Source organism: Bos mutus, chromosome 2 (genome assembly GCF_027580195.1).
Source record: "Bos mutus isolate GX-2022 chromosome 2, NWIPB_WYAK_1.1, whole genome shotgun sequence".
Taxonomy (NCBI): domain Eukaryota; kingdom Metazoa; phylum Chordata; class Mammalia; order Artiodactyla; family Bovidae; genus Bos; species Bos mutus.
In genome coordinates, this window is record NC_091618.1 from 114,209,360 (window position 1) to 114,224,513 (window position 15,154).

General features: G+C 34.5%; 1 protein-coding gene across 2 annotated transcripts in view; it reads right to left on the bottom strand.

The window, feature by feature from the left end:
• Positions 1 to 362: 362 nt before the first annotated feature.
• The window catches only part of ATF2 (activating transcription factor 2), an 84,066-nt gene continuing 69,274 nt past the window's right edge, over positions 363 to 15,154 (bottom strand). For both annotated transcript variants that reach the window (XM_070358740.1, XM_005902545.2), the window contains exons 13-14: positions 7,268 to 7,373; positions 363 to 2,907 (exon numbers count right to left, since the gene is read on the bottom strand). In XM_070358740.1, the coding sequence (XP_070214841.1) occupies positions 2,681 to 2,907; positions 7,268 to 7,373 (333 nt within the window). In that variant the 3' untranslated portion in view covers positions 363 to 2,680. The remainder of the gene's footprint in view (positions 2,908 to 7,267; positions 7,374 to 15,154) is intronic.

Below are 15,154 nucleotides of genomic sequence, written 5' to 3' on the forward strand. Positions count from 1 at the left end.
TGAAACATTATGGGAGCAGTGTGTTTGAAGGCAGGGTAAGGGAAGATTATACAGTTCAGAGTGAAAGATAAGAGTTGTTTTGGCAGGCAGTTACCAAGATAAACCAAAGGCTGGTGCATCTGTGTGTAGTAGTTGTGTGTGTGGGTAAGGGAATATTCTGGGCTGGAGACATAAATTAAAGTGAATGCAGAGAAGAAGAAAGAGGCCTGAGTGACCTTGCAGCTGAAAGGTCTTTGAGAAGAAATTAATTTTATCACAGGAAACAGAATATTAGGTTCTTCTCAGGTAATAAACATTCTGAAGGAGAAAAACATCATGATCAAGTAATCTTATTTTAGGAAAGACAGATAAGAACAAGCAAATTATGAACATAATTTAAAGATAGAATTTATTCTTTGATGGTTTACTCATGCAAACTGCACATAAAAGAAAATAGTACAGTTTGTGTAACATTGCAAATATAAGGACTCAAAATGCTAGGTACAGAAGTAGTGTGACATCCTGAAAGTCAAAATGGAATTTGTGTTTATACAACTAATAATGATTTTTATTTGCTGAGTACAGACTGATTTACAATGAGTTTTGCTAACCTTGGTAATAAGCTCATTAACCGTTTACATGACTTCTTACATCTATGTAGTTTTATTTTACAGTTGCAAGAATTCCTGTTACCAAAGAACTTTAACTTGCATAAATAATAAAATTTAAGAAAAATGCACTGACTGACCTAGGAGAATGAAAAACGGAGGCTTTTCCTAACCCATCCAAACTACAATAAAAAACAGCCTTCTTGCAGAATTCATATTTTGTGCCTTTGAGATCAACTCCTTAGCATAACTACGGCAAAGTCATGATTAGAAATTGAGTACCTGAAAATTATAAAATCAGTTAAAAAAAAAAACTTTAGAAGTACAATTATCAACCAAAAATGCTCTCATTTTTTATAAGCCAAACAATAAAATTCCTATTATCTTCATACTTAAAAGTCCTGAAATGTCATTTGTACAATCTGAATGTTTCCCAGTTCGGAACTTAGGCAAGGTGGGGTATTTTCTTGAATTGTCAAGGATATTCCATACAGGTTTTTAAAATGTCAGTCTCATTAGGAGATGGCACTGAGACTTTAGCAAATAGTGTAGTATGGATGCAGAACAAACCACACAACTTATTATAAATGTGTTACAGATATTTACATAATGGAATCCTGCTTGAATGCCAGAAGTCGCTACTGGGGAGGACTCATAACTATTTTACAAAGTTTTTTTACACACATCTACTACTTTATTTTTAACAATTTTGTCTATTTTAAAATATTGTACTGTATTTTGAACATAACTGCAGAATAAAAATAGATAATGGCACATTAGAAAACTCAGTATCCCACAGATGATTGGATAATGAGAAAAGTGTACCTACAATCATCTCATCAGAAACAAACTACATCATGGAATGTTAGTTATCCAAGCCTGCACAGTAATGACATCTTAAATTGCAATCATCTATTGGCCAGCATCACACTGAAGGCATCGTTAAACATTCAAGCAAAGATTGCTGGCATAAACTATTGAAAGACACACACATACACACATACTCACACTCTCTCACTCACTCTTGTGTCCCACATTATAGTTACATTGTTCTAAAGATAGATACTGATTTTTTCCCACGAGAAACGTTATCAAAATTTGCTACTAAAAGATGACAGTGCTTCCACAAGAATAAGTACAAGTTAGCTTGCAAGTACAAGACAATGGGGGTAAACAGTCTTAAATTTTCTAAGTAGTAATTTTTAGGCTTTTCTGGCAACCATACCTTACTTGATTATGCATAAACTTCTCAGTTTAAAACCTGAAATCTGTAAAAAATAAACAAAACCAAAAATCTAATATCAAAAAATTATTAGGTATCCGATAACCCTGTATTGTACTTTATATAATTTCATATTGTTAGCCTCAAAACATAGGATGTAAAATACTGAATTTAAGACTTGAAAAACAGTCATCATTGAAATGATAAAGGATTCCAATATTCATGCTTACTTAAAATCTTAAAGAAAATGCACTATTACTGACCTTCATTAAGAGTGTGCCTAAAAGCACTGTATGTCTTTTACCACATTTCACTCACTTAAAAAGTGTTCGCTAATGTTCTTCCTTTTGCATAATGTGCAAAATAAAAGGCAAAAAGATTAAAAGCAAATTTCTTTCACTTGCTAGTGCTTTATGACCTTGTTAACATTACAAAGTCAATAGGGACTATGCAGAACTTTGGTATAAATGATATAACAAAACTACCATCATAGTTGAGGGTTAAGAGGTGGTCAAAAGAAGTGGAAGTAGGAAGAGAGATTCAGTAACACCCCCATTTATTAAAACACCCCCAAATTAAAAGTGAAATAAACCACAATGAATTATAATACAATTTACACATTGAGCACAGAAAAATTAATAAATCTAACAATATTTATAAAAAAAGCAAAATCAGTCTTTTTCCAGAGACTAAAAACTTGTTCAGTCTGATCATCAACTGCTGCTACACCAACTTTAGAGTCAAATTTAATTTCAAGTTAAAAAAAAAAATTTACAACCACAGATTTCGCATAAATGGAAACTGGTCTTTCCTTGATTTCCCTTTGAAGTCACTAATGAGTATCTAAAGCTGCCGCACTGCAGGTTTTTAATCAACTTCCTGAGGGCTGTGACTGGGAGGAAGGAGCCATGACAATCTGCGAAAGCACAGGCTCTGTACTCTGGTCCGCCATCTGGGTGAGGACTGAAGTGGCTACAGCTTCTGCCTTGGAAGTTGAACTGACTCCATTGGATGTGCTGACAGAACTATGTTGTATAGCTTCGGTATGTGGACTACTCGGCACTGACAAATCTTCTGAACTATCGTCTTTATCAGCAGCTGAGTGGAAAAAAGAAAACTACTCAGTTTCTTAGAATAGTTGTAAAAATTTATCAGGCTGAGTCAATGTACAGAATAAAAGGTTAGATGACATTTTACATCAGTTTAGAGAAGTTGGTATCACAGTAACTGAGTAACTGAAAGGTGGCTATAAGTCATGAAGTAGGCAATTTTGCTGCAACAAGCCAAATGAAGGCACAGGCATGCACATGGAAACCCCTCAAGTCCAGTAAAGCAGAGCTGAAGAATTATTTGTTCAATAGTGTTAAGAAAGAAAATGAAGTAGGAATTTGAGAGGTAAGTCTCTTATAGATAAAACGAAACACCCAGCAACACATTTGACATGTAGGCCAATAGACTGGTTTTGTTATTAAAAGGTTAGAAAATATAATCAAAATGAATTCTAACATACAAATTATGTCTTCAAATAATTCCCTCTGCAGAACTATATTTATTCTGACTGACTTTCAATCTGCTGCAGCAAAGGATGATTATAATACCTGATTCTAATGATCTATACACATGAGAATAAGCAATATTTAGAATCTAAATGCCACCACCTGTTATAGTTGCATGCATTGAGATTCAAATAAAAATCCATATAAAACTGGAGACAGGGCATTCTAAATATTTATGAAAATAGATTACCAATTTTTTGGCTTGAACAAATCTATATCTTTCTTATTTTAACAGAAGAGAAACCAATAATTCCATTTGTATAACACCCACAAATTGTTACAGTGTATGCAAGGTATGAGACAACTGATCCTATCAACACCTGTGAACTCAGCTTCCCAACTTAAAGACTGCAATTAACACTTGTGCTTCCTGGAGGGTCCTCTCTTCACCAAAGGTAATCACCATTCTATATGTATTCCTTTTGTAATTCCTTTGTTTTTTCTTTGAAGTTTTTCCAGATAAGTATAAATCTCTAAACAGTATCGTTCAGCTTTATTTGTGAACACTTTAAAAACAGTGTTATACAGGATGTGTTCTTTTGCACTTTGCATTTGGTATTAAAATAATTTTTATTTAGTGCTCAGAAATAACAATTAGCTGGCTTTCTATGAAATCTGAGAGTACATACTGGCCTGCTTACTGATGGCCAGGTGCTCATTCTGAAAGTCAATTATTAAGATTGTGGACCCCATGAAGCAGGACTTACCCAGTGATCTGTAATGTAGAAGATAGAGGGGGAGGAATCTGGCAAGCATAACTTTAGTTCAAATATAATTCTTCCTTTTGAGGGTTTTCTGAAATATAGTAACCCTTACAGTATTTTGATACTTTTGCCTCAAATCCATGCATTTTTGAAAGAATCTCACCTCTCTATAAATCTGCTTTAAATACAAAACTGCACCACTGGATAAAAGTTAGATGTCAAGATATAGTTTAAAAAAAAAAAAAAACCCACTATCAGTAATCCTTTTTAAAATTATGTAAAGCATAAAGGTACTTTTCTGATTAAGCAACAATGAATGTTATAAAATATTTACAATTCAGTTAAATAGCCAATACAATAATAATGCATTCAAAGAAAACACTGGCAAATAACAGTTTAACTGGAGAGAACAGTAAAAAGCCCTTTATTTCACCACTATTCAACACGATAACAAAATGACCTTCCTCTCAATGTAAGTTCTCGGGATATAACAGCTTTCAGAAATAGAGCGAGCTGTGACAAGTGGTATGAGGAAATATAAATACACAATGGGGGAGATGGAGTCAAAATGAAAGTGATAAGGGACAGGTGTATCTTTCTCCAAGCTTTCAGAATTAGGTAAAACAAATCTCTAGGTTGTACAAAGAATCAGGTACTCACTTATAAATTATGTATAAAATACCTTTGTAATGTCATACAGCTGTACCTATGTCCAGTTCGAGATGGTAAGGGGAGAAGAATTACTAGTGTAAATCACAAACAATAGAAAGATACAAGAGATCTTATTACACTCTAAGAGCTGTTTTTAGCACTACTTAAACCAAAAGAAACCAGTTATTTGACAATTCACTCTCTAAAGTTCCACTAATGTTTATACATATTTTCATTAATGAAAATATAAACTCACATTTAGGGTCTAATAAACTTTACTTCCCACTTATGATTACAGAAATAACTATATGTTATATTAATTATGTCCAGAGGTTTACAGAAGATGAATTAATGGCAGCAAGATTACTCTTATGTTTTATTCTTCATGGAATCCAAACATTAAAAATGTTTTCATGTTTCCACTCTTGTTTTGACCCTTAAAATCAATGTCGTGGTTTTCTCATGACTGAATGGTTTCCTAGGATATGGGACTTTCTGTTTTTAAAAAAGAGACCCTGTGACTGTGTGACTTTATATTGTCACTTTTACCTGCAAGATTTTGTGATATTACTTAATTTCTTCTAAACCTTAGTTTTCTGTCACATCGTTTTGAAAGAGCTAACTAGTATTACAGCTCATTATCATTAGCAATTGCTGTGTGTTATAATTTGATGAACAGTTATGTATTTGTAAATTTCTCCACATTTTTTTCTGAGATGTAAACATTAACTTAAACAATCTTTACTTTGACTACCAAACAGAGAAGTCACATTTTTTTCCAGACTTCAAATTTGAAAATAAAAATTTTGAAATTTCTACAAAATCCAATTTGTAGAGCTGAAGAGAACTAATTTTATGCAAGAACTATACTGACGTCAATCAGTTTGACATACAGATAACTAGACAGGAAAAAAGATGGGAACTGTTCCAAAACTTCAAAATGTCTTATTTTTTTACATTTTCCACAACCTTGTGTATCTTCACTAAAAACTTATTAATCTAGATTTCCAAGTCAGTTTGAGGATACAGCATGCAAACCTATACATCTGTACAGTTAAAAAAATCTTTATGGCTTCAAATAAAGAACTGGTTTGCATTTGCTGAGTATATACTGCCTGGATAACAGGGAACTGTTGGGGTTATCCAATAAATTTAGATTAAAAAATTGAAGATAATTATAAATTGAATGCAACTTAAGAGTTAATTTTCCTTCTACTTTTACAGAATTATTTGTATATTTCTTTTTGAATATCAAAATTCAGGAAAGCTCTCTTGTTAAGAAAATCATGTATGCATAATGCTGGACTCAGTAGCTTCTAAAGGAAATGATGTTGTGAAGTCACACGGGAGCCATAACAGCCTCATCCCCGCAGCAGGCGTTGTTAGTACAGCCCCAAACATAATTCTATATGGTTCCAATTTACTCTACAATGTGTTTCACAATCCTGTCAAAATGACAAGACGTCAAAGGCCTGAGATTTATTTGCTCAAAACTGGCAAAAATCAATGTTCTAAATATACATGGCATAGAGAGTTGCTAAATCTACTGAATCTTTTAAATTAAAAAATATTGCCCATTCTGATGAAACTGCTTACAATGACTACAAGTAAAGATGGTGGCCATTAAGTTTTATCGTGAGCACCTGAGGAACTGTTTGCATCCAATACAAAATGTTTCTTTGCTTTGAATTACTGACACTGGCAAATTAAAATGAAGTGGATACAGATGGTTGAAACAATCTTCAGATTTACAAATATCCTGAAATATCACTAAATCATAAAAATGAAAGCTATGGGTTATATATTATGAATGTTCCTAATGCATTCCCAGCTATGTTATTTGTTACAGATTTGTGTACGATGGACAAAATTGGCCATTTATTCAAGACTACCAGCTGGTTCCAACATTGTGCATCTTATCAAAATAGGACATTACAAGAAGAAAAGCACAATTAACCTCTAAAATGCTGAAAACAGAAAAAAAAACCCACCTCATTTTAAAGGGAAATATTTAAGAGGAAACTTACAAGCAGATAATTTCAATACTGTTCTAGTTTAGTATTTTTGTAACTAGAAGGCTCAATATAAACATTCAGAACAATGAAACTGCACAATGCTGATTATCTAAGGAAGAACACTAGGATCTGCTACTGTAACAATAGGATCTGTTACTGACTGTTAAGATAGTTAATTTTAAAAAAATTACTAAATGGAGGCTGGAAAAGAAGTGTTCAGTCAGTCCAAGAAAACTATTACTCTGAGAATATAAACAAAATATCGTAAGTACTTTCACTATATTTTAAATTATTAACCAACTAATTTTGCTGATCTATAGTAATCTCTAGGGAAAAGCTAGATATAGGAAAATTAAAAAAACTCTAGATTATGAGAAGTATATCCTCCATTCCATAATAACTCTGCAGAACTTCTGATATTTAATATTAAATATTAGAACTGCAATCTCCATTTTTTTAATGGTAGCTTGGTTCACTCTGGCAGTATTTCACTGATATAGCCTAAGGCTATAGGTAATGGAACATTACTCACTATGATAGCCAGATTTCTTCTGCATGGCGGTTACAGGGCAATCTTTATGAGCCAGAAGAAGCTGTTTCAGCTGTGCCACTTCATTTCTCAGCAGGGTGACTTCACTCTGGAGGGGAAACAACTTATGTACCTTACCAGCATCAGACTAAACAATTTTCACTGTTTAAAACAAGTGAAGATTAAGATATGAAAATCAGATATCTTTAAAATAACAAAAATATGCTGCTTAAATTTATTTAATCATTACACATTAGCTTTTATATTTTAATATTTACATAAAACCTGCAACTTACATAAAAATTTAAATCACAAGTGGATAGCGTATTTCAAAGTTTTTTACATTATCATTTGCCTTGGAACTGCTTATATACTACACAGGTTACCTATCAAAGGTATTTTTATTTTACATATGTTACATGCTCTTTTGATTATATGAACAATTAGAAGTATCAAGGGAGTCAGGATAAAATTTCACTGATTCTATTCACTTGGAAATAAAAAAAATTTATCCTGGAAACTAATTAAACAGCTTTCTAGAAACTAGGAAAATCTCCATAGGGGAAAGCACAATAACTGGAGAATCACAGCTATCTAAAGTGCATCACAAGGCACTGTGTTTTTGGACACGGAACCAATGAAAGTAGACCTGATGTCTAAATGGCTTAGCTGCCTTTGACCTAGGCCATTTGTACACATCTAAATTTAAATCTGATAAGTCAGTGATGATTTGTCCTTCTTACAGAATAAGCAGTTCAGTCTTTGTTTTGGATGCATTAATCTGGTAGATTCTATGTTGAAGTTCCAAGTTGAGAAAGCCCAATTAATTCCTTTGGATCACCCCCAAACCTTAACACATAAATTAGTGATAATTACCAATACTCAAGAGTTACAAATAATATGAGTGTAATGGATTAATAACATTAAAAAATCTTAACTTACAAATACCTCTACTTATTTGGACTTATATTAGCTATTCACATTTCATCCATGAACCCAAAATTAAATGAAGAAATACAGCAAAAAGGTATACATAAAAGCTCAAGCACTTCTTTTTCCATCCCTAAATCTCTTACCCAGAAAGCTGAATGTAAAATAATTTAGTAGATTAGACTCATTAGGTCTCCTTAAGTGACTGATGGTAGGAACATACAAGATCAAAAGAATAAAAGTTCAGTAATCCAAAGGCAAGTTTGTCGAGTCAAACAGTTCCTCATACCCCAATACCAACGAACTGTAAATGCTGTGTTAAAGCACAAAACAAAAACTGATGCTTTACAAGAACTTTGAACCATTAAAAAAAAAAAGGTTAAATTATGTTTAAAACATTGTATTTGAGACAAGAATGGGTGTATAGTGATTACAGTACAAATGAAAAAGGTTTAAAGTTTTGCTTTAAAAAACCAGCTGTTACTTAGAAAATTAATTTCTATGGAATACTGAAATCATTAGTGTCAATACTGCTAATTATCTCTATTAATGACAGTACTTATGAGAAACCATATTATGAATAATCCAACATATATAATCCAAAATGTTTCTCACTCTTTCTGCTGTCAGCTTGATTTTGAGACTCCCATTTACAAGTTTCTCTCATTAATTTCTCTAATATGAAATAGGGCGGGATATGTATTTTTAGTCAAGAATACACAATCTTTTACAATCGAGTACCTGTGATCACCCTTCTCATTAGTTTGAACCTATTAATCAATATTTAATCATTTTGACCTATAAATAGAAATTTTGTATGCCTAACTAAATATATACTGTTATTTCCATCTAGAAAACCTTTCCTTTTTGCCTTGTTAATTATTTCACTATCTTTAAAAGTCAACTCAGTACAATATAAATACACATGGTGTTCATTTCTGTGCTTCCACAGCCATATTTACATATATGTACGTATGTGTGTTTGATAGTGTGATAGCACTTATCACACTGGATTGTTTTTGGTTTACTTATTTGCCACCTCTGTAGATTGGGGTTTCTCAAGAGCAGGGATCACCTTGCTTTCTATATCCCTAGATCACAGCCCATGGCCTAGCATAAACTGAGTACGCTGAATTACCATGGTCTTCTCTAAAATCTATTTCCAGTGGGTAAAAAAAAAAACCACCACCAAAGAGGGTGAAATGAAATAGCTTAAATAATATAAAACTGGTCAATGGTTCTAATTTCATTATTTTTGTCAACAACCTCACCACAGAGTCACACTGTTCATTTTCTTAGAAAAGGAAGATTGACATACTTAATAGCATCATCTCAATTACAGAATTTTAAAAATCACAAATGCCTTCTCAACTAAATACTCCATATGGACATTCATCATAAACCATATTATGAAAGGAAATGATGTATTAGATAAAATTCCTGAGCAGTCACAAGTTGATAATCTGATACAAAATAGCTGAAATAAAATTCTGGGTGTTAACCATTAAAACAATATTCCTATGCACTCAAAAATAAATATATTCAAAAATCTCTCTTTAAATGACAGGTTTGAAACTGGAAAGTCTGAATACAGAAACTGTATCAACCATCTAACAGTTGGTGGTATTAGGTCGTTCACCTAATCAGACTACCTGGTCCACGAACAAGTCAACAAATGTAAAGATGCCCCTAGCTAAAAATGGGTAATGAACATTACAGACTTTAGAGAGAAGGTATTTGATTCCTGTTATAAGGGCTTCCCTGGGAGCTCAGATGCTAAAGAATCCGCCTGCAACGTAGAAGACCTGGGTTGGGAAGATGCCCTAGAGAAGAGAATGACTACCCACTCCAGTATTCTTGCCTGGAGAATTCCATGGACAGAGGAGCCTGGTGGTCTATATAGTCCCTGGGGTGGCGAAGAGTTGGACATGACTGAGCGATTAACACTTTCACAACTTATATTTATGTTAACTGACTTTAATTTGAATCAGGGGCAAAAACTGGAAGAGAGGAGGAAATTTAAAAATGATTAAATATTATAATTTGCATATATTAAAAAGGAGATCAGTCCTGGGTGTTCACTGGAAGGACTGATGCTGAAGCTGAAACTCCAATACTTTGGCCACCTCATGCGAAAAGTTGACTCACTGGAAAAGACCCTGATGCTGGGAGGGATTGGGGGCAGGAGAAGGGGACAACAGAGGATGAGATGGCTGGATAGCACGACTGACTTAATGGACATGAGTTTGGGTAAACTCTGGGAGTCGGTGATGGACAGGGAGACCTGGAGTGCTGCGATTCATGGGGTCGCAGAGAGTCAGATACGACTGAGCAACTGAACTGAAGTGATACAGTGCACAAGTATGCTGTTCTTTATCCAAAATGCAAATAATGTAATTTCCCCCCTATACCTTTAAATGACAGAAATTGTAAGGAAAAAAAACACAACAAACTCAAGGTGTGCTCAATACAAATTTAGTCCAATCTTTTACATCATCCTCATCTAAAATATTTTATAATCATGAGATTTTCCTAATGGTAATCCTGAAGCTCAAGTGATTTTTGATCAAAAGGTTAAATTAAATCAATAGTTTGTATTTTATTGTATCCTAATACTCAATTTCTTTAAAAACTGGTTATCAGCACTAGACTGAAAGCAGCAAATGGGACATGGTTGCTAGCAAAGAATTGGACTCTAAGAAATACTGCAAAGCAAACACAATTGGATAAAAGAGGCCAAACCTTAAAGAAATGGATTTAGTTGAGCTGGAGAGCCCTAAGTATAAGCATATGCTTATGGTCTACATCAGGTCCCAGGTAGGAGTTGATAAAAGGAGGCTTATCCTGGTATATAACCTTTACATTAGGCAAAATTAGAAGAGTTTGCCAAAGCCTGGCCAGGATTTTTAAAATCATTTATGACAAATGCAGAAAATTCAACAAATTAAACAAAACATTCAAGAATTATAGTCACATAATTATATGTATAAAGGAAAGAACTTAAAAAGACAGTATTTAGACAAGGCAGTTCCATAAACCATGACTTAAAGCCATAACAGAACCAGTTTGCTTAAGCCATAGTGAATCTGAAAGAAATACATGTAATTTGGAAAACCCAGCAGTGGCCACAGGACTGGAAAAGGTCAGTTTTCATTCCAATCCCAAGGAAAGGCAATGCCAAAGAATGCTCAAACTACCGCACAATTGCACTCATCTCACACACTAGTAAAGTAATGCTCAAAATTCTCCAAGCCAGGCTTCAGCAATACGTGAACCGTGAACTTCCAGATGTTCAAGCTGGTTTTAGAAAAGGCCGAGGAACCAGAGATCAAATTGCCAACATCTGCTGGATCATGGAAAAAGCAAGAGAGTTCCAGAAAAACATCTATTTCTGCTTTATTGACTATGCCAAAGCCTTTGACTGTGTGGATCACAAGAAACTGTGGAAAATTCTGAAAGAGATGGGAATACCAGACCACCTGACCTGCCTTTTGAGAAACCTATATGCAGGTCAGGAAGCAACAGTTAGAACTGGACATGGAACAACAGACTGGTAGGAAAAGGAGTACGTCAAGGCTGTATATTGTCACCCTGCTTATTTAACTTATACGCAGAGTACCTCATGAGAAAACGCTGAGCTGGAAGAAACACAAGCTGGAATCAAGATTGCCGGGAGAAATATCAATGACCTCAGATATGCAGGTGACACCACTCTTATGGCAGAAAATGAAGAGGAACTAAAAAGCCTCTTGATGAAAGTGAAAGTGGAAAGTGAAAAAGTTGGCTTAAAGCTCAACATTCAGAAAACTAAGTGGCATCTGGTCCCATCACTTCATGGCAAATAGATGGGGAAACAGTGGAAACAGTGTCAAACTTTATTTTTTTGGGCTCCAAAATCACTGCAGATGGTGACTGCAGCCATGAAATTAAAAGACGCTTACTCCTTGGAAGGAAAGTTATGACCAACCTAGACAGCATATTCAAAAGCAGAGACATTACTTTGTCAACAAAGGTCTGTCTAGTCAAGGCTACGGTTTTTCCAGCGGTCACGTATGGATGTGAGAGTTGGACTGTAGAGAAAGCTGAGCACAGAAGAATTGATGCTTTTGAACTGTGGTGTTGAAGACTCTTGAGCGTCCCTTGGACTGCAAGGAGATCCAACCAGGCCATTCTGAAGGAGATCAGCCCTGGGATTTCTTTGGAGGGAATGATGCTGAAGCTGAAACTCCAGTACTTAGGCCACCTCATGGGAAGAGTTGACTCATTGGAAAAGACTCTGATGCTGGGAGGGATTGGGGGCAGGAGGAGAAGGGGACGACAGAGGATGAGATGGCTGGATGGCATCACTGACTCAATGGACATGAGTCTGAATGAACTCCGGAAGTTGGTGATGGACAGGGAGGCCTGGCGTGCTGCAATTCATGGGGTCGCAAAGAGTTGGACATGACTGAGCAACTGAACTGATAAACAGATTTAATATTAAATGAGAAAAGAAATATTTATACCTCTGTATCTGTGGATTATTTTAGAATGATTATAATTGGATTCAGCCTCCAAAACCTTTCTGGTTAGTCTGTTATTAGTTTATTTGCAGAATATATTAATTGTCTTTCTGGGTCATTCTGAAGATTAAATGAAATATGAGACATGAAAACATTTTGAAAACATTAAAGTCCCATTCAAATGTGACCAATTACTGATTTTTTTTGTGGGGGGGGGGGTCAAAGTAAAATGTATTTGGTAAGATAAAGCAGATGCTAATTATGGTCTAAGAGAAAATGTAATTATTTGGCATTGTCTATACCATTGCTCTAATCTATCTGTATCTACTCAAAAGTTAATTACATACTGATGAACAAATGACAGGATAGCTAACTGATTAACCAATCAAAACATTTCATTGATATTTGGCCACAGATTGATGATCAGGTTCCATAAATTCATGATCTTTGACTTCTAGTTCAGCTACTATCCCCAAATTAAAGAAATAATATTGGATAGTTTCTTCTTTGGGGAGTTTCTCATTGCTATTATCACTGATTTTTGTGAAGAGTAGCTTAAGTATCTTAACTTCTCTATTACCTCTCTTATTTGGTCTTTAAAATAGTACTTATTCTATGAGTTTGACAGATGAGGAGGTAAAGGCTTGGGAAGATTTTAGTAAAGACTAGTAAAAACTGCAGCCATGAAATTAAAAGACGCTTGCTCCTTGGAAGAATAGCTATGACAAACCTAGACAGCATATTAAAAAGCAGAGACATCACCTTGCTTTGCAAGGTCCATATAGTCAAAGCTATGGTTTTGCCAATAGTCATGTATGGATGTGAGAGCTGGACTATAAAGAAGGCTGAGCACTGAAGAATCAATGCTTTCAAACTGTGGTGCTGGAGAAGACTCTTGAGAGTCCCTTGGACTGCCAAGGAGATCAAACTAGTCAATGCTAAAGGAAATCAGTCCTGAATATTCATTGGAAGGACTGATGCTGAAGCTCCAATACTTTGGCCATCTGATGCAAAGAGTTGACTCATTGGCAAAGACCCAGATACTGGGAAAGATTGAGGTCAAGAGAAGAAGGGAGCAACAAAGGAGGAGATGATTGGATGGCATCACTGACTCAATGGACATGAGTCTGAGCAAACTCTGGGAGATAGTGAAGGACAGGGAAGCCAGGCATGCTGCAGTTCATGGGGTCGCAAAGTCGGACACAACCTAGCGATTGAGCAACAACAGTAAAAACAAGTACTCAGAATAGAATACAGGAGATAGAAGTGGCATCACTATTACCCTTTTCCCCTCTAGATTATAGTGAAAAACTCAGTCTGGGAGTGGAGTTCTAGAGTTTTTCAGGAATTAACATTTTTTAATTTTCAGGTATTGGATACCATCTCCCAATTGTTGCCATTCCTTTCTATTTCAAGTGATAAATACTAAAATACTGTTTAGGTACCAGGATTTAAAAAATTGATCCCATTCCCCCTAAGTCAATGGACCAGTAAACAATACCTTTTCTGTATCATTAACTTATTAGTGAAAACTCCTCACATATCTTGTTATCAAAGAATGCTTCTATTAATTTACCAAGCTTCCAGTCCACACACATTTGCAGTGCGTAAGTTTTAAAAGCAAAATCCACAACAAATTCTACAGGTTTTATCACAGATTGTTAAGAGCTCCTATGAGTCTGCCTTTTGTCATAAAGGAAATGCTGCAATTCTAAACTGAAAACTAACCCACAAGATGAGTATATGAAAGACAAAGACATGGGGAGGGAGGAGGGTTCAGGATGGGGAACACATGTATACCTGTGGCGGATTCATTTTGGTATTTGGCAAAACTAATACAATTATGTAAAGTTTAAAAATAAAATAAAATTAGGAACAACAACAACAAAAAAAATAAATCAAAAAAAAAAAAAAGAAAGAAAGACAAAGACATAATGGCGTTAAAACCATTTCAAGTAAAAGACAAAATCATATATTACCTTTGAAAATATAATAGTTTATAACCAACAGCATCCAATTCTTGGTCTAGAGTACCATAAATGTCTCTAATACAATTTGATGAAATTGTTTTTAAAGTAATGATTCTAGAAAGCTAAAATATAATTAAATTCAGTGAATGGGGCAGTAAAGTTGAATAATTAGTATTTTCTTAAAACCTAATATATATTTGGTAAAAATATGAACAGTCACACCTCAACACTCATTAAACCTTTTATTATATATAAGTAACCATGGATCATTATTGCCCATTACACCGATCAGCTAAACCTGAATGTCACGTGAAGAATTATTAAGGAAATGTAGAACTGATGAATGTTTTCCCATAAAGTAGAGTTTAATTATTTCTTTGACATTCAATTTTCTTTACAAGTCATTCTGTTCTTCATAGTTAACAGTTTTGCTGTTGGCAGACTGAATGAAATTTTTTCTCCAGAATCTATTATAAGCATATTAACTC